The sequence below is a fragment of the Stegostoma tigrinum genome, chromosome 46 (genome assembly GCF_030684315.1).
Source record: "Stegostoma tigrinum isolate sSteTig4 chromosome 46, sSteTig4.hap1, whole genome shotgun sequence".
Taxonomy (NCBI): Eukaryota; Metazoa; Chordata; class Chondrichthyes; order Orectolobiformes; family Stegostomatidae; genus Stegostoma; species Stegostoma tigrinum.
In genome coordinates, this window is record NC_081399.1 from 54,898 (window position 1) to 82,308 (window position 27,411).

The window sequence follows — 27,411 nt, forward strand, 5'->3', positions numbered from 1 at the left end:
CTCCTTGCGAGAACTCTGGGCCCACTCCGGTTCAGATACACTCTATCAATTCCATACAGGTCAAAATTTCCCCAGATTTGGCCGCAAAGACCCAATGACCTGAAACCCTGTCCCTCCACCAGCTCATCTTCCACACGTTGATCTGTCCTTTCTTTAAATTCCTTCCGTCACACGCACCTGGCATTTGTAGTAATGTTGAGATAACTCACATGAAGGTACAATTTTTCAACCTATTTCCAGACTCCTTGCACTTGTTCTGAATGATCTCATTCCCCTTTCTCTCGTTGTCTTTGGAACCAATGTGCCCAAAGGTTTTCAGTTGTTCATAATCTCCCATAAAAGTCTCATGCACTTGCTCAAAAGTTCTTGATCCTGGAATTAGAGAGGCAATGTTTCATCCTGGGTGTCAAACATAGCCACAGAAATGTCTGTCTTGGCTGGTCATGATTGAGTCTCCTACCAATTTCACTCACTTGGCCTTTGGCAGGCTTTACTGCTGTTGCTACACCTACCCCCCACAACCCCAACACACACACACACACACACATACACACACAGACACACACACACACACACACACACACACACACACACAAACACACACACACACACACGCACGCACACACACACACACACACACACACACACACACACACACACACACACACACGTTGTATTGACGGAAAATAAAAATATAGGGGCAGACGGAGTGTTTAATTTTACAGTGATGTACCGAATTATGGAATGTTGCAATAATCAATGAAATGCTGTACCTTAATAGAATGAGATGCTTGAGTATAGGTCAAGGGAGTGTAGAGCAATGGTAGTATAACTTGGCTAGCTATTAACGGCAGCTTAATTAGGTTTATTAAAGCATGTAACTTAGAAGTAAGGACTAGCATGATGTAATGGGGCCTACCCGAGGCGAGGGACCAATGTGGCAGATGTAGTAATAAATAATCACTATCTTACATAGAACACTACAGCGCAGTACGGGCCCTTCAGCCCCCGATATTGTGCCAACCTGTCATACCGATCTCAAGCCCATTTAACCTACACTATTCCATGTACATCCATATGCTTATCCAATGACGACTTAAATGTACCTAAAGTTGGCAAATCTACTACCATTGCAGGCAAAGCATTCCATTCCCTTACTACTCTCTGAGTAAAGAAACTACCTCAGACATTGGTCCTATATCTTTCACCCCTCAATTTAAAGCTATTGATTACATTTGGAGTAGAAGAGACATTGTGGCAGATGTAGTAATAAATAATCATTACCTGTTTACATGGGCTTCAGGAAAGCCTTTGATGAGGTTCCACATGGTAGGTTATTGGAGAAAATACAGAGCCACGGGATTGAGGGAGATTTAGCCGTTTGGATTAGAAACTGGCTTTCTGTAAGAAGGCAATGAGTGGTGGTTGATGGAAAATATTCAGCCTGGAGTCAGGTCACTAGTGGTGTGCCTCAAGGATCTGTTTTGGGACCACGGATAAATGTGAGGTGATTCACTTTGGGAAGAATAATAGGAAGACAGGATACTGGGTCAACGGAAAGATCCTTGGTAGTGTGGATGTGCAGAGGGATCTTGGTGTCGATGTACATAGATCCCTGAAAGTTGCCATCTAGGTTGATAGTGCTGTTAAGAAGGCTTACATTGTGTTAGGTTTTATTGGTAGAGGGATTGAGTTCAAGAGCCGTGATGTCATGCCGCAACTGTACAAAAGATTAAATTACATAAGATTCCCTACAGTTTGGAAACAGGCCCTTTGGCCCAATAAGTCCACACTGCCCCTTGGAACAACCCACCCAGACCCATCACCATTATAACCCACACATTCCTGAACACTGTGGGCAATTTCGCATGGCCAATCCACCTAGCCTCCACATCTTCGGACTGTGGGAGGAAACCAGAGCACCTGGAGGAAACCCACGCAGACACGTGGAGGATGTGCAAACTCCACACAGACAGTCACCCGAGGCTGGAATCGAATCCTGGCCCCTGGCGCTGTGAGGCTGCAGTGCTAACCACTGAGCCACTGTGTCGCCCGAAAATGCTAGTGCGGCCTCATTTGGAATATTACGTGCAGTTCTGGTTGCTCCATTACAGGAAGGATTTGGAAGCATTGAAAAAGGTGCAGAGGAGATTTACCAGGATGTTGCCTAGTTTGGAGTGCAGTCCCTATGAAGAAAGGATGAGGGACTTGGGTCTGTTCTCATTGGAGAGAAGGAGGCTAAGAGGGGATTTAATGGAGACATATAAGACGATCAGGGATATTTTAGGGTGGACAGTGAGAGTCTTTTTTTCCGAGGGTGATGACTTCAGCTTGTACAAGGGGGCATAGCTACATATTGAGGGGTGATAGATTTAAGACAGATGTCAGAGGCAGGTTCTTTACTCAGAGAGTGTTATGGGCATGGAACGCCCTGCCTGTCAATGTAGTTAACTGAGCCACATTAGGGACATTTAAACAGTCCTTGGATAAGCATATGGATGATGATGAGATAGTGTAGGGAGATCGGCTTAGATTAGTTCACAGGTCGGCACAACATCGAGGACCGAAGGGCCTGTTCTGCACTGTGTTGTTCTACGTTCTATGTTCTATTACCTTAGTTTGAAGGAGAAACAGCCATAGTGGCAGAAACAGAAAGATAACATAAACTAACAGCATTGACTTACTGCCTAAGTGTAGAAAGATAACCCCTACTGACACCATTGGGCATGCTGGCAACCTGAGAAAGAGCATGCTAACTGAAAATGTATAAAGAATAACAAGCCCTGAGGATTGGGGCAATCGGAAAACGCTTTCTGGTTGTCACAGCCTTTGTTTGCAAATAAAGGTTTACTTTCTTGAAGAATCCTCTACATCTCCTGGCCATTCTCCACGACAGTATCCAAATGGGAAACAGCCACAGGGTGATCCTGCACAACTTGTCTGCCTTATCTGGTGGTCCTCCGTCGATCTGAATGAACCTGCAGTGTGACCACCTCCTCAAAACTCGTGTCTATCATGCTTTTTGCCCTTTTATGTGTCTTATTGTTTCTCCAACCGAACCATACCACTTGTGATGAGCAGCAGCTGGTTACATATCCTGCCAAAATTGTCATCAAGGACACCAAACTGCACCTAGATCTCCTATGTCTATAATAAGGAGCACACCACTGCTCTAGCCTACATCTCTGCTCTTTTACATTGACGGTGGAAGACAGAGGGTCGTGGTTGAGGTTTATTATTTTTTGTAAAGTTTGGAGACCTAGCACCAGCAGTGTGTTGCAGGTATTGGTGCTCAGTTCAGTGTTATTCATCATTTACATAAATGATTTGGTTTACACTTTAGGTTAAACAGTGGTTATATTGCAGATGTGTGAGGATTTAAAATAGGTACATTTGGAATATTGTGTGCTGCCGATGTCACTACACAATAGGAAGGCTGCACCTGCATTGTGCTCTATTATAATAGGAGAGGTAGCACACCCTTGTATTATTTTCGCTAGAGCTTTGGACCCTGAAGGGTGGCCTGTTACAAGGCGTGAATTGTAGAGACGGAATAAATCATCAATAGCCTTTAATTTAGAGTTAAGATGTCAATGCTCAGAGTGGCAGAGGTTTACGTTAAGAAGGGAAAAGTTTAAAGAAACAAAGAAAAAGAAACTTGATGAACAGAGAGATCTGGGTGTTCAGGTCCATTGATCCCTGAAGGTGACAACGCAGGTCAATAGAGTGGTCAAGAAGGCATATGGCATGCTTTCCTTCATTGGGCAGGGTATTGAGTACAAGAGTTGGCAGGTCATGTTGCAGTTGTATAGGACTTTGGTTCGGCCACATTTGGAGTACTCTGTACAGTTCTGGTCGCCACATTACCAAAAGAATGTGGATGCTTTGGAGAGAGTGCAGAGGAGGTTCACCAGGATGTTGCCTGGTATGGAGGGTGCTAGCTATGAAGAGAGGTTGAATAGATTAGGATTATTTTCATTAGAAAGACGGAGATTGAGGGGGCACCTGATTGAGGACTGCAAAATCATGAGGGGTGTAGACAGGGTGGATAGCAAAAAGCTTTTTCCCAGAGTGTGGGATTCAATTACTAGGGGTCATGAGTTCCAAGTGAAAGGAGGGAAGTTTAAGGGAGATATGCATGGAAAGTTCTTTACACAGAGGATGGTGGGCGCCTGGAATGTGTTGCCAGCGGAGGTGGTAAACGCAGACACGTTAGCGTCTTTTAAGATATATTTGAACAGGTACATGGATGGGCAGGGAGCAAATAGACACAGGCCGTTAGAAAATAGACGATAGGTTAGACAGAGGATCTTGACTGGCTCAGGCTTGGAGGGCCGAAGGGCCTGTTCCTGTGCTGTAGGTTTCTTTGTTTCTTTGTTACTACTGCTGCAGCACATAGAGTCATAAAGTCGTACAGCTTTAAATTGAGGGGTGAAAGATATAGGACAGATGTCAGAGGTAGTTTCTTTACTCAGAGAGTAGTAAGGGAATGGAACACTTTGCCTGCAACGGTAGTAGATTCTCCAACTTTAGGTACATTTAAGTCGTCATTGGATAAGCATATGGACGTACATGGAATAGTGTAGGTTAGATGGGCTTCAGCTCGGTATGTCAGGTCGGCACAACATAGAGGGCCGAAGAGCCTGTACTGTGATGCAATGTTCTATGTTCTATATGTCACAAAAAAAATCCTGAGATCCAAGTTGGCAATGCCAACCCGATTCCGTAAACTGAACTAATCCCATTTGCCTGTGTTTTGTGTATATCATTGTACTTTCTTCCATAGCCATGTACTTATCCTTTTATTTTGTAAATATTGAATCGTTCCACAAATATGCATAACCCTGTGTAGATGCTACAGGTTAATCTGGCATGATTTTAGTGAGAGGTTTCCATTATCTTGAACAAACACTCTGAAGGAACAATGATATGTTTTTGAGTCAACATGTTCAGCTGCTTGGAAGAGGACTGGCAGACGCATGCGTTACCATGTGTTTGCTGCTCATGGTAGAGGTTGATTTAGATGTTGTTATTGAAGCAGCCTTGATGAATTTCTGCAGTACACCTGGAGATGGTAAATACTGGTTCTACTAAGCATGAGTGTTGAAAGGAGTACATGTGTGTGGATGTAATGCCATTCAAGTCATGGATGTTTCCGAGATTCATGTGTATTGTTATTGCAAACCTCTGCAAAAGAAAATGTTCATTATTCTGTCGCATTCCACCAGATGTCAACTTGCTGCAGCTACAGGGTGGATATAATTACATTCCACACAGCGTAAGCAGCAAGTGATGGAGAGCACTAAGTAATTCTGCAATCATTTAATCTGATCTAAGATCTGCATTCCTGTCAATTTGAGGCGTAAATGGTGATGGACAATGAAACAACTCACTGAAGGTAACTTGATGAATATCCCCCATTCTCAATGATGCGTTCGCTCAAAGCATTAGTGACAAAGCCATTTCCGAATCATTGATAATAATCTCTTCAACTACATGGTCCTTCTCTGCCACCTCCAGTGATGACCTGCACCTTCAGACATTGCAACCCCCTTCACAATATATCAAGGAAAAGTTGCAGGATTGTCCAAAAAAAAAGGTATGCATTTTCAAACCATAATACTGAAGAGTTCAGCTCCTGAACTTGTTGCGGCCTTAGTTAAGTATTCCAGGGTGGCTACAAGATTTACATCAATACAACATCCTGGAAAAAATTCCCAGGATTTTGCTGTTCAAAGAAGTCCTACCCGGATAACTACAACCCCATCAGTCTACTGTTCACATTGGAGCAAAGTGTTATTAACATTCAATCGTCATTGGCTGTTGAATTAATTTGCTTAGTCTATTACATTTCATATGCACTAATCATATGACTGTCCTGTCAAAGGGTCTGGACATTCTCGATGATAACTGTGGTGTTGTCGGAACGTTGGCTGAAAGGCATGATTTTTGAGTGTGACAATGGAAATGAGTTGCTGATTGCTGTATGAGACAGAAAAAAAAGGCTCTCGTAGTTTTTAAAGATTCTTGATTCCAGGTGTTTACTGAATGTTAATAACACTTTCCTCCAATGTGAACATTGATACTTGCAACGCAGGTTTTTTTTTAATTTCCAGCACAGCTATCGGGTGGGGGTTATTTATTTGATCATCAATAAATGTTTCTATTTAAACGATTTGCAAATTTACCACAGTTATGGATTAATCTTTGGTAAGATAATAGCAACATCTCCAATGCAGCAATAACACCTTACAGAAATGTCGAATGACTCTTTTGATATTGTGCTGTATAAATATACATTTTTCAATTATTTGCTTGTTTAATCCCTCGATTTGAGCATTTCTGTAATATCAGTATTAATTAAACATGTCCGGTTTAATAAAATAGCTCCGCCTTTGAAAGTATTTGGTTCGCTCCCTTATGGACGCCAGCAGCATTTGTGTGCCTGCATTTCTGTGGGCAATATTCAGAAGGTAGTTTCAGAATTGGATCCAGCTATCTGAAAGTAATTTCACAATGTGTGTATACTTGTCTGTTCAATCCACCCCGTGCCAATTTATAACACAATAGCTGTCTCTATATCATCTATTCATATGCCTCCAGGTCACGACAGTTACAAGATTAATCTACTTTCTCTTTAAACAATTTTTGTGATCCAGCCACCAGTCTCTCCAGAGTAAAGTCTAACATACACTGTTCTCTTGCAGAATAAATTACTTTACATTTCAAACTTAAGTCAATTCCTTCTTAGTAACCATAGTTCAACATTCATAAAGTCAGGAGGTATGGGATACGGGGTGATTTAGCTGTCTGGATTCAGAATTGGTTGGCTGACAGGAGGCAGAGAGTGGTTGTAGATGGTAAGTATTCTGCCTGGAAGTCAGTGTTGAGGGTATCCCGCAGGACTTTGTTCTTGGGCCTCTTCTCTTTGTAGCTTTTATAAATGAATTGGATGAGGAGGTTGAGGGGTGGGTTAGTATGTTTGCTGATGACACAAAGGTTGGAGGTGTCGTTGATAGTATCGAGGGCTATTGCAGGCTTCAGCAAGATATTGACAGTATGCAGAGCTGGGCTGAGAAATGGCAGATGGAGTTCAACCTGGATAATTGTGAAGTGATGCATTTTGGAAGGTCGAATTTAAATGCTGAATATAATATTAAAGGCAGGACTCTCGGCAGTGTGGAGAAACAGCGGGATCTTGGTGTTCAAGTGCATAGCTCCCTCAAAGTTGCCACCCAAGAGGTTAAATTTGTTAAGAAAGCATATGGTGTTTTGTCTTTCATTAACAGGGGTTTCGAGTTTAAGAGCCGCGAGGTTTTGCTGCAGGTCTACAAAACCCTGGTGAGACCACACTTGGAATATTGTGTCCAGTTCTGGTTGCCCTATTATAGGAAAGATGTGGAGGCTTTGGAGAGAGTGCAAAGGAGGTTTACCAGGAGGCTGCCTGGGCTGTAGAGCTTGTCTACGAGGAGAGTTTGACTGAGCTCGAACTTTTCTCACTGGAGAGAAGGAGGAAGTGAGGTGACCCGATCGATGTGTACAAGGTAATGAGAGGCATGGATAGAGTCGCTAGCCAGAGACATTTCCCCAGGGCAGGATTGACTGCCACGAGGGGTCATAGTTTTAAGGTGTTAGGAGGAAGGTATAGAGGAGAGATCAGAGGGAGGTTCTTCACCCAGACAGTTGCGAGTGCATGGAATACTTTGCCGGTGGTAGTCGTGGAAGCAGAGTCATTAGTGACATTTAAGCGACTGCTGGACATGCACATCGACAGCAGTGAATTGAGGGGAATGTAGGTTAGGTTATTTTATTTTTGGATTAGGATTAATCCACGGCGCAACATTGTGGGCCGAGGGGCCTGTACTGTGCTGTACTTTTCTATGTTCTATATTCTATGTACCCACTCATGAATAATCTTCCCAGTATCTGTGTTCCCAGATCACTTCAAAGATGAAGCTGAATCACTGAGACCACTCTGTCACTGTTGACATTCTAGTTAAGAAAGGGTATGTCCAGATTGTTTCTCATTGAACTGCCTCCTACTTTCAACAACCTGGAAAACACTTGCAAATGCCTCCGAACCTAATGTTTGTTTTGTTAGATGCATGCAAAACCTGAATATTGTACTACAGGTACGGCCTTGCTGCACTCTGCAGAAAGACTTCGAATGACTGGACAGTGGATTCAATCAGGAAACTTGGGTGGTCACAACAGTAGAATTGTGCGATAGTTCTACGTGGCAATTTATAAAAATTTTGTGGTTTCTACCAGAGAAACAGCAGAGGAGATTTATCATCACACTGTTTGGAGTAAACTGTTTGAAAAATGGAAATGTTGGGTATGTAGCAGTTTTTTAACCGCTTTGGACGAGCATTGTTTAAAGGACCTGCAATACAGGGTAAGAGTTGTTTTTTTGGCAAAGGATGGTCAAACAAGAAGGTGCATTTTCTTCTGCAAAGATGTCAATCATCATACAACACAGATGTCATGTCAAAGTTAGATGGCTAAAATAAGAGTTGCGGCAATTTGTTTTACATCAGAAGGAAGTGGAAATCTGGAACTCACTAACAAGTAACATGGTCAAGTCTAGTTGTATTTTTGTTGTGCGTCAGTATTTGTGTGCACTATCATAGCCTCCATAGGTCAAAACCTGAAAGTTTGATTTAAAGTAGACACATTGCTGTTCATCAATAAGATAGGATGGGCAGAATGGCCTGCCTGTTTGATGTAGACCCCGATGTGTATATTGTTCACCTGGACTATCCAACAAAACTGTAATACTCTGTGAAGAAACAAAGCATGAACTTTCAGGGACTTCCCTTGCCTGACCCTGGGATAGACAAAAGCAAACAGAACATACACTTGTGAAAGCACCAAGCCATTGTCAATCAATAATGTTTAGGGAAATTTCCATCTAATTACACAGCAGGCCAAGAATTAATCTAACCATTTGTTTGACCCAAGATAGCTGCTACATTTCCGAGTCTGCAACTATAATTTTGAACATGAAATTTACTATCCTTAATTTTTTGAGATCTTCAGTGAGTTCAAATCGAGCAGCAAGTTTCTGATTATTAAAATTATTTGTGGTTTGCCCACAGTTTCCAAATGTGTTTCGGTCATCAGACTGTCACTGTTTGACAAAGAAATACGTTAAAATGCCTCATTTTTAGAATAAGTGTTACTTGTAACAATCTTCAATTCTTAGTGATGCACCATCATTAGCTTAGCCAGAGTTATTGTGATCTAGTTATGATATTTCTGAATGTAAATTATGTAGAAATACATAACAACTTATTCAACAAAATATATGCTTCAACAGATTTGGTGTTTGTCTTATTTTGTCAAATTTGAAATCAATTATGCATTGTTACATGTATTCCATTCCACATTTGGTTTAATTAGTAAAATGTTTAATTCGAACTATTATTGTTTTCCATCTGTAACTATCGTAATCTGTGATGTGCACTTGTTAATTAATTCCCCAGATACTTTGTTTCAAAATTACTAAAGCCCCATCTGAAGTCACATTCACTTCATCAGCATCTTAATCGCAGCAGCGCAAGTTATTTTCTTCTCCTGTGAAATGGAATATCCAATAATTTATGAAGTGGAACGCATTTACTTCCCAATTCTTGCAATCATTGCCATACCAGGTATTGTATTCAAATAAGCTGTTGAATATTCCAAGCATTGCTTCTTGTTTGCACTTACTGCATGAATGACATGATTGTAAACTTGTAAAATCCTCGTTTTGTTCACTCATTTACTTATTGATATCAACTATAGTCAGTGTATTTTTATATTTTTCTCTATGTTCATATTTAATTTATGCTCATATTTTTCTCTCTCATAATGTCTTCGGCTAATCAAGATATAAGGTATTTCGGATCTTTCATTTTAAACTTGTTTAGACTCTGTATCCTGTCTGTGTGGTGCACATTATGGCGCCAAAACCATCTGATTTTGTCACCTGTCCCAATTACCTGTGTTATGCCAATTCACTTTGAAACTTTGCTGTGCATGTACCTGTACAAATGATTTTTATATCTTGCACTGTGCCTAGATTTTGTCACTTTTTTGACAGTTCATTTCATACACGCAGCATGGTATGTGTTAAACGATTGGACCCTTCCATCATATTCAAAGCTTTCTCTTCTGACCTTAAAAAAAGTCCCCTCATTTTGAACTTTTCCACCCAAGGTAAAAGGTTGCTATGTTACTCCCCTTTCTGATACCTCTCATGATTTAATAAACCTCTATCAGGCTTGTTAAGCTTCTGCATATAACTCAAGGCCCCACCCGCCCCGCCAGTCCTGACAACTTCTTGTTTTTTTTCTCTGAATATTGTTTGATTTAATCAGGTTGTTCCTGTAACACTCCGAACATCAGTGTACACAACACTCCAAAACTGGCCTAAGCAACGTCCTGTGAATACTTGGTATAATGTCCCAGTGTGATGTCCCAATTCATATACTCAACGATTTGAACAATGAAGTAAAGTAAGCTAAAATCCTTTTTAACCACCCGATGTAGATTTCATGGTATCAAGCTCTTTGCTCTTATTTAGAAACACTTCTTCATGTCATTTAAGAAGAGTAACTCTTGAAAAATAACGCTCAGTTTGGTACACGGCAGAATGTAGAGCGAGAGAGAGCAACAGAGGAAGAGAGACAAAGAGAGATGAAGTAAACAAACATAAAATGAGTCACTGACTGAGATGTGGTTTTGGTGAAGAAGATCTTACCATGGGTTCCCAAGTGTAGGTGGGCAGAAATGACTTTGGTTATTCTTTTATTGACTGGTTATAGGGGTATCTGACGGCTTATATCATGTTAATATTTGTTATTAAACTATAGGTGTTTGTAGAATTAATATTTCCAGGAGATTTTAACTAATGCTCATCTGAAAGCGACACTGTAACTTGATTGAGGATATTGTTTGCCCTTCTTCCCATAACATTATTCTCCAAATTCTTCTATTTGTTTAACCTTTTATGTATTCACCAGTTTGGTTAATCACATTTCAATGAGTTTTTTTTAATTCATGAATTGAAAAGCAATTCTTTCTTAATCAGTTACAGGATCCAATGATTTATCTCTTTAAAATGTCCAGAAAAATACATAATTTTATTTATTTTGTCAGTTTGGTTGGTTCACAGGATTAGGACAATTCAATGTGCATTTTATTTTGCATTTTATTTTCGCATTCGTGAATTCATTATGAAAATGAATGAACCATCTCATTCACTTCCTCTAAATCCCCAGTACAATTATCCTGTATGTGTTTTAATGAAATTATATCAGTGTGACAGTTACAACTTTATTAGGATTGATTGTACTGCTGTAATTGTTAGATCTATCTATATGTGCACTGTGCATACACATGTAAAACGACATGCAAACATGGAATTCTTATGGAATTGGAATCAGAATATTCATCCAAATATTCAAATCAGAGAAAAAAATGGCGAAATTAGAATATACCCGAATCCTGTTTTAACAGTTAACATTGTGGCAATCGTGATCCTAGCTCGAGGGAAGTGTGGTCTCTCTGAATGCATCACTTGTTACCTGTTAGCCATGGCAGCAGCTGATCTCGCTGTGACGATGACTGATGTGGTTATGCATCGTTTAAATCACATGTATTTTCCGGTTTCCTTCTTGCTTCTGACCCCTGTTTGTTCTCTCAGACATGCTCTGTACAATGTGTCAATTGATTGTTCAGTATGGTTTACCGTTGCTTTTACATTTGATCGATGTGCAGCTATTTGTTATTCAAATTTTAAGCAAAAATACTGTAGGAGGAGAACAGTAACTGTGATTCTATCAGTCATTTTTGTGGGAAGTTGTTTGCGAAGCATTCCTATTTTCTTTTTATACCAGCCTGTGATTGTCATCGACAATATTCCATGGTACTGCACTGGAAGACCAAATTACGCTACTTCCATTTTCTGGAAGGCATATGAATGCATTGAAAGCATTGTAAACCCTTTATTACCGATTTGTATGATATTGGTCTTTAATGCATTAACCATTAGGCATATCATTGCAACAAGTAAAGTGCGCAAGGCACTCCGAAGCACAAGCAAGAATCACAATGATCCAGAGATGGAGAACCGGAGAAATTCCATGATTTTGTTGTTTGCTCTATCAGCTAACTTCATACTGTTATGGATGACAACCGTTGTGCATTCAATGACATGGCAACTGGTTAACTGTCAATATCAAAGCAAATATTTTGATGGACCCGTTTACATTGTTCAGCAGGTTGGTGTAATGCTGCAACTTCTCAGTTCATCAACAAACACATGCATTTATGGAATAACACAAAAGAAATTCAGAGCAGAGCTGAAGCACGGGTTAAAATTTGTATTTACACTAAATGGCAAATGCTTTATGAACTGATGGAAATTGTCTACAATTAATGTAATTAAAATTTAGTATTGTTCTCTAATTAAAATTTCTCACATGACTTGATGGGAAGGACTAAACCAAGAGCCTCTGATCAACATTTCCTATGTCAGTTGTTACTTAGAATCATCTGAAAAAAAAGAGCCAACATAAATTGAAATTAAAATGAGTGATAGAATAACACAACTAGGTAGTTAATGCATAAGAACAATCATATGGTGTGCATTAGCAATAGAACACAACTAGTGCGACAATAAACCTCAACAAATCATTATCACATTGCACCAATATATTGTTGTGGAAAATCAGCTTGCAAAGCTTCAAAACAGGAGGCATTACGGAAGGAAAGGGTTTAGTTTACAAAGATATCATTAATTAAAATTGAAACATCGATATTAAACTTTTAGGGAAGAGATTTGTATTGAACCAACGGGATGAAGTTAATTGTTCAAAGAACAGGCCATTTTGCAAGTTGACTTTCAAATGAGAATGTGCATCAGTTCAGCAGCCATGAGAGAGAAAAAATATTTTTTTATAATTTTTTATAAATATTGCCGAATGGCCACTCATGAACTGATCTCTTGCTTTTTCATCCCACATCCCTTCATGTCATTTCTATAATTTTTAAATCATTGTTATAATGCCCCCTTTAATGCCTCAACCTTGCTTCTTAGATGACCAATTAATAATATGCTTTATCCACGATGCCCAGGCCGGTCATGATTTTGTTAATCTCAATTAGATCTCATCAGCTTTCTTCTTTCCAGGGAAAGAAACCTCCAACTTGAACATTTTTGTTCAAACAATGTACTTTATCTCATATTAATTGATTGAAACACAATTTTTCATCTTTGTAATGCAACATTTTGAGTTCAACATTATTTGAAGGTACTGCACTGGATTGTGCTGATTGAAAATTATTATTTACTGTTCCTGTTTTGGGAACACACTTCAAAGTTCTGATAATCTAGTAACAATAATGTCAAAACTCACTTTAAACTTATTGCAGAGGGATTTTAAATGCCACCTTCAGCCCTGTTTTCATCAGCACAAAGCATTCCTTATTTTGAGCTCCTTACCAATGCAGCTTCAGAGATATTTATCGGACACTCTACCTGTCCCAATAGCGTACAGGATATTGATGCATTTAAAGTTAAAATGATGACGTGCAATATTGACATCATCACTTTCCACCTGCCCACTGGCCTGTGCATCCAAATCTGTGAATTTATGATCGGTGATAAACAACTTTGTGATCAACCTTTGGTTCTCCTTTCATCTTATAATGTTTGCCAAGCAACTATTTCCTGTCCTCGGGCTCTTACAATATATCTTATGACTACATTCCAACACTCACTTTGAGACACCTTGCCAGGCAGATGCCAGATGCTAGACAGTGCTCTCATCAAGATTCTGCAAGGTTGTTGAAAACACTCGCTGCATCCTAGGCTGACTGCCTACAGGAATCAACTTAAAATTTTCAGCGTGTGCTATATTGAAGCTACTATTGTTCAAATGGCTTCGATAACACCTAATTATAATTATTTAAATTACAATTATTATAAAACATGCGTTACAGCTATTATGGATAAACATTAATCGAGCTTGAAATAGAATTGTGAATCTAAGATGAGTGGAAACCAGGTCATCACAGAAAAGAGGTTTTTAAGAAAAGAACAGTTTCTTCTGGTGGAGGTGTTAAGATTCAAAACATAGTTATAAAGACTATCATAGCAGCATTTAGGCTGATTTTTTTTTTGTGGCATTCGAAAGAACTCATGGTGACAATCATTGCAAACGGTTATGATTTATTGGCCATTACAGGTTAGTGGGAGTTAAATATCCCGGGGGGGCGGTGGGGAGGCGGTGTGATCAGATTATTTGGAAGGACAAAAAGGGAGACCATATATCTCTCATATTTATGGATGACATCAAGGTGATAATGCAAGATGATACAGCGTCCATGGAAAAAATTCTAAATCAGTGTGGGCAGAAAATAAAAAATAAAAAGCAGAAAATTCAGTGAACGGTACAGTCATCGGCCACCAAATAATAACGGAGATAACAAGGTGTAGAGTTGGATGAACACAGCAGGACAAGCAACATCAGAGGAGCAGGAAGGCTGACGTTTTGGGCATAGACCCTTCTTCATTTTGTGAAGTCTCCAGTTCAACTGGATTTACTTCAAGTGTTTTTATGACAGAACACTCTATGAGAGGATTGGTGTCTCTTTGAACGTTTCTGAACCTGAGCTTGTTTTTTTTATTCATGAGAATACTGTGTAGCAATTGCTGGATAACATTCTGGTAGCACAGATGTCAGCAGCTATAAAATGGGACACAAAATGAAACACACCAGAACTTACTTTGATGCTCATTGAATTCTATAAAGTATGATTTGGGACAACAGACCATGTCTAGAATTCATCAACCAGGTACTTGATTATCACCTAGATAATTTGGACCCCGTTCCATAGTAGGTAATGTAATCTCTTCTGTGTAAAGGATATAACTCTACTCTGGGAAAACTAAATGTTTTCATTTAGATCCATTTAAGGCATATGGTGTTCGGTGTATTAATCAGTGGCAAGTTGTTTTAGAAGTGCATAACACTTTCATTCGTATTTCTAAATAGAATGTTAATTATTTTTGTCTTTTTCTTTGACACATGTAAGATTATGTTGAAGACACATATAATTGAAAATGGAAAAGATCATCTTAAATAAATAATTGCAAAGATTCCTTTTAATGGTGAAGATAGGATAATTGCAGGAGATTACCTCAACGGTGATTAATATGCTTTGTATAAGTGTACAGATTCATCTTTGGGTTCATGTTAGGCCATCTCTTACAGGGATAATAATAATCATGTGTACTTTAATGTTCTTAATGTACTTTTCACAATTACATTGTTAAATAGAAAAGAGATATCACAAAATGTAAACATGAGATCGATGTTACATGGGCAGGAATTTAACCGATTATGAGGGTGTAATGTCAGCCTGGAGTAATAGTCAGTTTAACTGCATTGAAATATTTGTCCATGACTGAATTCGTTCGTGATTTTGATCCGTTTTACTGGGAGTCTCAGGATGAAGATGAAAGCCAGTGCTCAGTTGGCCAGCAGTAGAAATGACTGTGAAACTCTTTAAGATCTACCGTCAAGAACCCTAGGAATCTTGATCAAACTGTTTTGCACTCTGAATTCTGTTAAAATTGCGATGAAATTTCTTTCCTGTGTTAACCAAATAAAACAAGTGTCATGGTTTTCTCTTGACATGCTTATATGGAGTATAGATTTTCACTTTTATGAATCTATACAGATATTTCAGTTCTGTTTATGAGAAAACTCCATTGCCTGCATCAAGCAATGTGATCAGGCTTAGATCAACTCAGTGCCAGAGAACTTTCCGTAACGGGGCACATTTTCATAAGTTAATAGAACAAAGATTTTTTTTCTCAGAAATGAAAACATCGCCAATGTACCCAGAAGTAATGTTCTGACGAAGACAAATAACCATGAGGGGAATAGACAACAGAACTGGCCATTTTATTCAAATAAACATTATATTTGATTCAAACCAACCTTACAGAATTAAAGTAAAAGTTTGATCTAAGTGTGGATTAAGCAAAGTAAGTTAAGGCAAAGTTAAATGAAGTGAGTTAAAGTTGAAGTCAAATTTGACTATGTATGAAGTAAATGTTGCAATAAATGCATGTTTTATTTTCAGTATTGGTAGTTAAAATTGTGAATAAAGATTAGTTCGATTAATTTCTGAGTTGGATTCCTGCATTTTCTCTGTCACACAAGGCAAACATATCGGGGCAGAAGACTTGAGTTCTCTGTTTGCACAACAGCATGCTCTTTAAATTATGTGTTAATCACTGACATGGGACTTTGTTGAACGTCTTCTAAAAATCCAAATCAACAACTGTCATTGTCTCTCCCTGTTCGACTGTACTAGTTACAGTCTGAAAATGTAAAACATCAGATTCAAGGGTCTTACTTGCCTTTACATATCTTGAATAGTAGAGCAGGCTAGACAGGCCACATGGTCTACTACTTCCCCCGTCTGCAAGGTATGTGTTTCGGCATGCATTTGCATGTGGAAAATAACAGGTACAAGAGCACTTAGAAAGTAAAAATCTCATCAAAATGACTCCCCATTGCTCCTTGAGGGAGATCATATCTGGTGTTTTATTTTTTACGAATTACCTCGAGGAAGATTCAAATTGTGAATCTAATAGGCACTGATAGGTAGATATAAAAGGGTTCTCGAAATCCTATGCCACAAACGGTTAAGACAAAGTTATTGTTAGTTTGCCTTTGTAAGTTACTTTCACTCTCTTTCTTATTTTCATCGTCCTCCTTTGATAATTTCTGAATATATTCTGGCCTTCAGCGCTATCACTGACATTTACTTTCTTATCTTTATTTTCTTTCAAGTTAATGATCTCATCTGCTTTATCTGTCAGCCATACTGGTTTACACATCTTCTAAAATCTTCCTCCCTTACTGAAATGTTTCTTTTTGTCTGAAAGTTGGGAATTCTCTTGTTCGACCTCTGCCACTGTTCACTTAGTTAATGTTAATCTCGCTAATCTCTCCACATTTCATTATAATTCACGTCATTTAAGTCAGTACAGTTGTTTCCAACACAAGTCATAGAGTTATATGGTGCAGAAAAGGTATGTCAGCCCATCACATCTCCATCGATAATGTCTCCCGCTAAAGAAACCTTTGTCCCAATCCCCTGCACTCGTTCCTTATGTTTGAATACCATGATATTGCAAGTGCTCTTCCGTCCTCCGCAATCTTCAAAAACAGTGCTTTCACATTTGCATTATTGTCTGAGTGAAAAGATTTGCTTTTTTCTCAAATCTTCTCTGAATATTCTACCTTTATAGAAAATTGTGCTCCCTTGTGATTGATCCCTCAACCGTCAGGAACAGCTGCTCTCTACTCACTTTTTCTATATCCCTTATTGACATATACACCTCAATTATCGGCCTTCCTCAGCAGTCTCTGTTCTGAAGAAAGCAATCAAAGACTGTATATTCTTTCCTTACAACTCAATTGTTCTGTCCTTTGCAACATCCTGGTCAACGTCTTCTGTACTCTTTCTCATGCTATCACATACTTCTGCAGTGAGGTTACCTGAACTGCATACAGCACTCCCATTGTGACCTAACCAGCATCTGTAAATCTCCAAAATTAACTTTGACAAGGGAGCCTCTGAATTGCCCACCTTCTTCCTCAACCGAATATTCCTCACTTCCGTTGTTGACAGGGCCCTCAACCAGGTCTGATCCATCTCCCACGCATCTACCCTTACCCGTTCTCTTCCCTGCTGCAACAGCGATAAGGATCTCCTTATTCTCACCGACCGTCCCATCAGCATCCACATCCAGAAAATCATAAGACGCCATTTCCGCCAACTCCAGCGAGATGTCACTACCAGACACATATTCCCCTCCCTTGAGTGCATTCTGCAGGCACTGTCCCATCATGGACACCTTGGTTCACATTTCCTTCATTTTCTACAGCACCTTCTGGTGTAACCAGCAAAGATGTAACACCTGCCCATTTACCTCCTCCCTCCCCAGTATCCAAGGGCTCAAACATACCGTCCAGGTGAAGCAAAACTTCCCCTGCACTTCCCAGAATTTTGTCTATTGCATTTGCTGCTCACAATGTGGTCTCCTCTACAATGGAGAAATGAAGCATAGACTTGGTGACCACTTTGCAGAACTTCTAGGATCTGCTGGTTAAAAAGACCCTGAACAATCTATTGCCTGTCACATAAACGCACCACCCTGCTCCCAGGCCAACATCTCTGTCTCTGGCTTGCTGCAGTGTTCCAGCGAAGCCCAACGAAAGCTGAAGGAACAACACCTCATTTTCAACTTGGGGATGCTACTGCCCTCTGGACTCAATATTGAGTTCAATAATTTTAGGGTATAAACTTTCCCATGCCCCAGCCCCCTACCCCACACAACAGGCCTTGTTACCACATAGTCTGCCATTGCACACCCCCTGTTGCTAGTCACTAACAGTCCCCATGAACAACCACTCACCCTCCCAGCCTGATCGTTCGCAACTCTTTTGTCTGTCCAACTGTTTTTCTCTCTCTTTGGGCTCTATCCTATCATTTACGCCCTACCCCATCAAACACCCTATTTTGTGCATATAAACTGATGTTTTCCCAGTCACTATCAGTTCTGAGGAAAGGACACTGTTAACTGTTTTTTTTCTTCCCTTCACAGATGCTGCCAGGCCTCCTGAGCTTTCCCAGAAATTTTGTTTTCGTTCTAAAATTATCTCGTTGTTCTCATAGTGAGGTGAAGCATTACAGCCTCTTTCCTAACTCCCTGTATTCACTGCGCAGGAACTCACCCCTCTTTCTAAGTATGTCATTGGTAACAATGGACACAAAGACAGCTGCTCACTCCCACCTTAAGAATTTCATGCAAAAAATCAGAGACATGTTTTAGATATTCATTAACAAGATTAAAAACATAGAACATAAAACATTACAGCACAGTAAACAGGCCCTTCAGCCCTCGATGTTGTCTGGACCTGTCATACCAATCTGAAGCCCATCTAACCTACACTAATCCATGTACGTCCATATGCTTGTCCAATGATGACTTAAATGTACTTAAAGTTGGCGAATCTACTACTGTTGCAGACAAAGCGTTCCATTCCCTTACTACTCTCTGAGTAAAGAAACTACCTCTGACATCAATCCTATATCTTTCACCCCTCAATTTTAAGCTATGCCCCCTCGTTATCGCCGTCACCATCCTAGGAAAATGGCTCTCCCTATCCACCCTATCTAACCCTCTCATTATTTTATATGTCTCAATGAAGTCATTTCTCAACCTTCTTCTCTCTAACGAAAACAGCTTCAAGTCCCTCAGCCTTTCCTCGTAAGACCTTCTTTTCATACCAGGCAACATCCTAGTAAATCTCCTCTGCACCCTTTCCAAAGCTTCCACATCATTCTTATAATGCAGTGACCAGAACTGTACACAATACTCCAAGTGCGGCCACACCAGAGTTTTGTACAGCTGCAGCATAACCTCTTGGCTCCGGAACTCGATCCCTCTATTAAATAAAGCTAAAACACTGTCCGCCTTCTTAACAGCCCTGTCAACCTGGTTGGCAACTTTCAAGGATCTGTGTACATGGACACCAAGATCTCTCTACTCATCCACACTACCAAGAATTTTACCATTAGCTCAGTACTTTGCATACCGGTTACTCCTACCAAAGTGCATCACCTCAAACTTGTCCACATTAAACTCCATTTGGCACCTCTCAGCCCAGCTCTGCAGCTTATCTATGTCTCTCTGCAACCTACAGCATCCTTCGTCACTATCCACAACACCACCGACCTTAGTGTCGTCTGCAAATTTACTAACCCATCCTTCTACGCCCTCATCCAGGTCATTTATAAAAATGACAAACAGCAGTGGACCCAACACCGACCCTTGCGGTACACCACTAGTAACTGGTCTCCAGGATGAACATTTCCCGTCAAATACCACCCTCTGTCTTCTTTCAGCAAGCCAATTTCCGATCCAAATTGCTATATCTCCCACAATCCCATTCCTCTGCATTTTGTACAGTAGCCGACTGTGGGGAACCTTATCGAACACCTTGCTGAAATCCATATACACCACATCAACCGGTATACTCTCATCTACCTGTTTGGTCACCTTCTCAAAGAACTCAATAAGGTTTTTGAGACACGACTTTCCCTTCAAAAAACCGTGCTGACTATCCCTAATCAATTTATTCTTTTCTAGATGATTATAAATCATATCCCTTATAACCTTTTCCAACACTTTACCAACAACTGAGGTAAGGCTGACTGGTCTATAATTACCAGGGTTGTCTCTACTCCCCTTCTTGAACAGGGGAACCACATTTGCTCTCCTCCAGTCATCTGGCACTACTCCTGTAGACAATGACGAGTTAAAGATCAATGCCAAAGGCTCGGCAATCTCCTCCCTGACTTCCCAGAGGATCCTAGGATAAATCCCATCTGGCCCAGGAGACTTATCTATCTTCACCTTCTGAAGGATTTCTAATTCCTCTTCCGTGTGAACCTCAATCCCACCTAGTCTAGTAGCCTGTATCTCAGTATGCTCCTCGACAACATTGTCGTTTTCTCGAGTGAATGCTGTCGAAAAATATTGTTAGAATCATGCCAAATCTGAGTATAAGGCTGCAGGTATGGCCTCGCTGCTTCCTGCAGAAAGACTTTCAATGACTGAACAGCCAGGCCGAGCATTGGTAAGCGGATTCAAATCAGAAAACGGTGTCATACTGCACTTGAAAAGATCTGATAAAGCACACGGCTCCACCGTGAATTGTCAGACCGTAGAAAGAACCAAAAACTACAGGGACTTGAATGTATGTACCCAATGATTTCTGAAGGCTTTTTAAAGTAAATGATTCATTCATGGGATGTGGGCATGGGTGGCTCGGCCAACATTTATTTCCCTTCCTTAAGTGCATAATAATACACTACACAGGTTACAAAATGAATTGAATTTTGCCAATTTTTGATGAGATAGATTATGTTAAAGTTTCTGTTAGGTTTAAAAAAATGGCTTGTCACAACAGGAAAATTGTGTGCAGTTCTGCTTAACAATTTATGAGAAAGTTATGTTTTCTTCGAGCAAAACTGCAGAGATTCACCATCACATTGTTTGGAGTCAACTGTTAGATTGGATGAAAATGTTGGTTATGCAGCAATTATTTTCTTTTTTTCTGGCTTGGAATGGTAGTGTTCAATAAGAGACCTGAGATAAGAGTTATAGGTTGTTGATTGGCAAAGAAAGGTCAGACAGGAAGGGCCATTTTCTTCTGTAGAGATGTCAAGCATCAGTCAACACAGAGTTAAGGTTAAAGGTACACTGCTAAAATGAGAGTTGCAGTGATTTGTTTTTCATCAGAAGAAAGTGATAGCATGATCCAGTCTGATGTATTTTCGTTGTACATATTTGCATGCACTATCATAACCTCCAGAGTGCAAAAACTGAAAAATTTAATTAAAGTATACATGTCACTGATCAATAATAGAACATAATTGGCAGAATGGCCTACCTGTTTAATGCAGACCCTGGTGAGTCTATTGTTCATGTAGACTGTCCAATGAAACTGTAGTGCTCTGTGAAGAAACAAAGCATGAACTTTCATGGACTTCCACAGTCTGACCAAGGATAAATGAGGATAAGCAGAAGACACACTTGTGAAAGCATTAAGTCATTGACCATCAATAATGCTTGGGAATTTTCTGTATAATCACTGAGCAAGCCAAGATTTAATCTCGGAATTTATTAGGACCAAGGTAGCGATTACATTTCCTGTGCATGAAATGTTGGATTCGGGATTTTTGTGATTGGCTATGAGCTCAACGCCAGCAGCCACATCCAGATTATTAAAATTACTTGTGACTTGTCCATAGTTTCCAAATTTGTTTTGGTCATCAGACTGCCGCATGTTGCTGTAGCAATAAGTTAAAATGCTATATCTTTAGAATAAGTGTTACAATCTTCAATTCTTAGTGATGCACCATTGTTACCTCAATCAGGATTTATTGTGGTCTAGATATGATGTTTCTGAATTTAAATTATATAGAAATACATGAAAACTTTTTCAACAAAATATATGCTTCAACCGATTTGGTGTTTATTGGATTTTGTCAAATATGTCTTGACACATGTATTCCTTTCCATATTTTCTGAATTAGTAAAAAGTTTAACTCAATCTAATATTTTGTTTTCCATCTGTAATTGTTGTCTTTCATGATGTGTCATTGTTAATTAATTCCCCATATGCTTCTTTTCACTGTTAGTAAAGCCTCATCTGAAGCCACATTCACTTCATAAGTGTCTCATTCCCAGCATCACAAGTTGTATTATTCTCCTGTAAAATGGAATATCCCAAAATTTATGAAGTGGAACGCATTTACTTTCTATTTCTTGCGATCATTGCCATACCAGGTAGTGTATTCAAACAAGCTGTTGAATGTTCCAAACATTGCTTCTTTTTTGTACCTAATGCATGAATGACATGGTTGCAATTTGTGTGTGTATGTGTGTGTTCCACATTTTGTTTACTCATTTACTTATTGCTAGCAACTATAGTCAGTGTATCTGTTTATATTTTTCTCTCACACAATGCCTTCTGCTAATCAAGATATGAGGTATTTCGGACTGTTCATATTCGACTTTCTTAGCCTCAGTGTCTTGTCTGTTTGGTGCACATTATTGCACCAAAACTGTCTGATTTCCTCACTTCGGAGTAATATGTTTTCACTGAATTTTTGTTCCCACTTTCATTTTGGGTTCCAATCAGTTACAAACATGATAAAGTAAATAATATTCTTCACTTGAAATATTTGAAAATAAGTCACTTGTTAATAACATCGATTTTTATTGTTGTATAATTTCAGAAATCCTCACTGGAATGCCTCATGTATTAATTTCAAAATATATATTTATTTCTGAGCATGTTTACGTAACTTTTGGGACAATGAAAGTGAATGCATTTAAAATTATGCGTGCAAAATTTGTACAAAACCGTCTGAAAGTAACTTGCTTTTGATTTGGACATGATGATCTCAGCAGAAAATTTACTAACAGATCTATTTCTGAAACTTGAATTTCCGGAATGAATGTTAACCAAATCTGTGTATATTTATAATTGGAGCCTATTTGCCTTCCTTTCTACAATTTTGCATTTTGCGTACTGTATTCTTGATTTTATATAGTGGAAGAGTTCTTGAGCATGAAAACAGACTCTTCTGTCCAACTTCTCCATGCAGACAAATCTTCCCTAAACTAAACTACTTGAAATTTTGCCAATTCCCTTTAAACCTTTCCTATACATGTACCTGTCCAAACATTTTTAAATTTGGACTGCACCTTCATCTTGTGACTTCTTTTGGAACTTCATTCCATACATGCAGCACTGTATGTGTGAAAACATTGCCCCTTTACGTCCTTGTCAAACCTTTCCCTTCTCACCTTAAAAAAAGTCCCATAGTTTTGAACTCACCCACCTGAGGGAAACAACTTTTTTTAACTTCACTTTTCAATGCCCTTCATGTCTTAATAAATCTCAGGCAGGCCTGCCCTCAACCTCCTAAGTTTTGCTGAATAAAGTACCCTATCACTTTTTAGCCTCTTCATTTAAATCAATCTCCCCCCACCACCACCTCCCCACCCCATCCCCGGCCCTGACAGCACCTTGGCAACATTTTCTTCAGAAAGCTCTCCAATTTAATCATGTTGTTCCTGTGACAGGATGGACATAAATGTACACAGCACTCCAAAAGTGGCCCCAGCAATGGCCTGATCAAAGTCAGTGTGATGTCCCAACTCATATACTCGATGGTCTGAGCAATGAAGGCAAGCATGCTGAAATCCTTTTTAAACACCCCATGTGGATTTCACAGTATCAAGCTCTTCGCTCTTATGTAGAAGCTCTTCTTCATGTCAGTTAAGAGGAGTAACTCTTCAAAAATTATGCTCAGTTTGGTTCACAGTGGAATGAAGAGAGAGAGAGACAGAGAGCAATAGAGGGAGCGACAGAGGAAGAGAGAGACAAAGAGAGTTGAAGTAACCAAACAACAAATAAGCCAGCAGATCGAGCTGCAGTTCTGCTGAAGAAGACCTTGACTTTGGGTGTTTCTTTTCATGACAAGTTATGGAAGTGTCTGACAGCTTATATGATGTGAATTTTTGTCATTAAATCATAGATATGTATACAATTATTAGTTTCCAGGAAATGTTAACTAATCCTCGTCTGAAACTCTGTCTGTCTCTTGAGTGAGGACAGTGTTTGTCGCTTCTTCCTATGATATCAGTCTTCAAATTCTTCAATTGTTTCACAATGTATGTATTCACCAATTTGGTTTCAATGAGAATTTTTAAATGTGTAAATATAAATTTAATTCTTGGTTAATCAGGGACAGGATTCAATCATTTCTCTCTTTTAACTGTGCAGGAAAATAATGGAATTTTATTTGTTTTGTCAGTTTGGTTGGTTCACAGGATTAGAACAACTCGATGTGCAATTTATTTTGCAGTTAGCTTGCGAGTTCATGAATTTATTATGAAAATGCATGCACTATCTCATTCAATTCCTTTAATTCCCCAGTACAATTATCCTTCATGTGTTTTAATATAATTAAAGAAGTGTGACAGCCTCAACTTTATTAGGATTGATTATATCATCACAATAGATTATATCTGTTTGTATGTGTGCTATTCATATGCATATAAAATTACAACTAAACATAGAATTCTTGTGGAATTGGATTTAGAAACATCATCCAAATGTTCATATCATAAACAATTCTGGTGAAATGAGTATATACCCGAATTCTGTCTTAACAGTTAACACTGTGGCAATCGTGATCCTAGCTCGGAGGAAGTGTGGTCTCTCCGAATGCATCACTTGTTACCTGTTAGCCATGGCAGCAGCTGATCTCGCTGTGACGATGACTGATGTGGTTATGCACCGTTTAAATCACATGTATTTTCCGGTTTCCTTCTTGCTTCTGACCCCTGTTTGCTCACTCAGACATGCACTGTTCAATGTGTCCATTGATTGCTCAGTGTGGTTTACCGTTGCTTTTACATTTGATCGATGTGCAGCTATTTGTTATTCGAGTTTTAAGCAGAAATACTGTAGGAGGAGAACAGTAACTGTGATTCTATCAGTCATTTTTGTGGGAAGTTGTTTGCGAAGCATTCCTATTTTCTTTTTATACCAAACTGTGATTGTCATCGACAATATTCCATGGTACTGCACTGGAAAACCAAATTACGCTACTTCCACTTTCTGGAAGGCATATGAATGCATTGAAAGCATTGTAAACCCTTTATTACCGATTTGTATGATATTGGTCTTTAATGCATTAACCATTAGGCATATCATTGCAACAAGTAAAGTGCGCAAGGCACTCCGAAGTACAAGCAAGAATCACAATGATCCAGAGACGGAGAAACGGAGAAATTCCATGATTTTGTTGTTTGCTCTATCAGCTAACTTCATACTGTTATGGATGGTAAATGTTGTGTATTCAATGACGTGGCAACTGGTTAACTGTCAATATCAAAGCAAATATTTTGATGGACCCATTTACATTGTTCAGCAGGTTGGTGTAATGCTGCAACTTCTCAGTTCATCAACAAACACATGTATTTATGGATTAACGCAAAAGAAATTCAGAGCAGAGCTGAAGCACGGGATAAAATTTCTATTCACACTAAATGGCAACTGTGTTAAGAATTAATGAATGGTGTCTAGAATTAACGCAATTTGAATTTAGTATTGTTCTCTATTTAAAATTTCTCAGATGATTTGCTGCGAAGGAATAAACCAAGCCTCTGATCAAAGTTTTCTGTCAGTTTTTTTTTGGAATCATCTGGAAAAAAAGAGAGCCACCATAAATTGAAATTACTGCAAGTGTTAGAATAACACAGCGGTGTAAATAATGCATACAGAAAATCATATGGTGCACATTAGCAATAGAACTTAACTAATGAAACAACACAACTCAAAGATTCATTATCATATTGCACCGATGTATTAGGTGGAAGACAATCTTCAAAGCTTCAAAACAGGAGGCATTATGGAAGGGAAGGGTTTAGTTTCCACAGACATCCATTAATTAGTATTGCAACATCTATTTTTTAGGGAAGATATGTGTGTTGAACCTAATGGGTTGATGTTGAATGTTCAAAGACCAGGCTGTTCTGCAAGTTCATATTCAAATGAGTGTGTGCACCAGTTCAACATCAATGAGAGAGAGAGAGAAAAAAGAATTAGTTACAAATGGCCACTCATGCACAGAGTACTTGCTTTTCTTCCCCATCACTTCATGTTATTTCTATCATTAAAAAGTTATTATAATGCCTCCCTTAATGCCTCAAACCTCTCCTTATATGACCAATAACTAATGGTCTTTTCCCTGATTTTGTTAATCTCAATTAGATCTCATCAGCTTTCTTCTTTCCAGGGAAAGAAAGCCCCAACTTAAAAGCCTTTTGCAAGCAATGTATGTCATCTTATGTTACATGATTGAAAAACAATACTTTCATCTGTATAATGACACACTTTGAGTTTAGTTTCATTTGGAAATATTACACAGGACAGTGCTCATTGCAAATTAATGTTTTTTGTTCCTGTGCTGGGCACATGCTTCAAAGTTCTGTCAAGCTCCAAAATCTCCTTTCAACTTGTCAAAGATGGATTTTAAAGAGGACCCTGAGCCCCGTTTTCAGCAGCACAAATCGTTCTTTGTTTGGAGATCCTTACCAACACAGCATGGGAGACATTTCAAGGATGCTGTACCTGTCCCAATAACGCACAGGATATTGATACATTCCGTATTACAATGATTACGTGCAAAATTGGCATCAACATTTTCCAACTGCCTTTTTGCCTATACATCCAAACACGTGAATTTACGATGTGCGATAGACAACTTCATGATCGACCTTTGGTTCTCCCCTCATCTCAAATTTTTTTTCCAACACCTATTGCCTGTCCTTGGACTCTTACAATAGATGTTATGATTACATTCCAACACTCACTGAGATACCTTGTTAGGCAGATACCAGATGCTGGCCAGTAAACTTATCTAGCTTCTCCAGGGTTATTGAAATGACGATCTGCATCCAAGGCTGACTGTCTACAGGAATCAAGTCAAAATTTATCAGTTTGTGCTACATTAAAGCTGCTATTGTTCAAGTGACTACTAAACATATACATATAATTATTTTTAATTATAATTACGACAACATAATGTTATAGCTTTTATGGGTGAACATTAATCTAGCTTGGCAGAGGAATATGAATCTAACAAGATGCTGTTAGTTAGCTAGAGTGGGAAAGGGCTTAAGTAAGAAGAGAATCAAAACAGTGCATAAAAAGCAAGAAGCAGCTGAGAAAGTTAGTTTGAAGATGG

General features: G+C 39.1%; 2 protein-coding genes across 2 annotated transcripts; both read left to right on the forward strand.

Moving 5' to 3' along the window:
* The first annotated feature begins 4,945 nt into the window (after positions 1–4,945).
* LOC125449566 (uncharacterized) lies at positions 4,946–12,407 on the forward strand. Its single transcript, XM_048525384.2, has 3 exons — positions 4,946–5,007; positions 9,544–9,656; positions 11,506–12,407. Exons 1-3 carry the CDS (start codon positions 4,946–4,948, stop codon positions 12,405–12,407), a joined length of 1,077 nt encoding a protein of 358 aa, XP_048381341.2.
* Positions 12,408–22,335: 9,928 nt separating this feature from the next.
* LOC125449487 (uncharacterized) lies at positions 22,336–25,751 on the forward strand. The gene is made up of 2 exons (XM_048525284.2): positions 22,336–22,432; positions 24,833–25,751. Exons 1-2 carry the CDS (start codon positions 22,363–22,365, stop codon positions 25,732–25,734), a joined length of 972 nt encoding a protein of 323 aa, XP_048381241.1. The 5' UTR covers positions 22,336–22,362; the 3' UTR covers positions 25,735–25,751.
* The last annotated feature ends 1,660 nt before the right edge of the window (positions 25,752–27,411 follow it).

Bases quoted from the DNA above. Each gene is read 5' to 3' on its own strand.
- LOC125449566 (XM_048525384.2), top strand. From the start codon at position 4,946: ATGTTCAGCTGCTTGGAAGAGGACTGGCAGACGCATGCGTTACCATGT. The intron at 5,008-9,543 runs GTAGAGGTTGAT...TCACTTCATCAG, and splicing joins CCATGTGTTTGCTGCTCATG to CATCTTAATCGCAGCAGCGC. The intron at 9,657-11,505 runs GTATTGTATTCA...CTGTTTTAACAG, and splicing joins TGCAATCATTGCCATACCAG to TTAACATTGTGGCAATCGTG.
- LOC125449487 (XM_048525284.2), top strand. From the start codon at position 22,363: ATGGAATATCCCAAAATTTATGAAGTGGAACGCATTTACTTTCTATTT. The intron at 22,433-24,832 runs GTAGTGTATTCA...CTGTCTTAACAG, and splicing joins TGCGATCATTGCCATACCAG to TTAACACTGTGGCAATCGTG.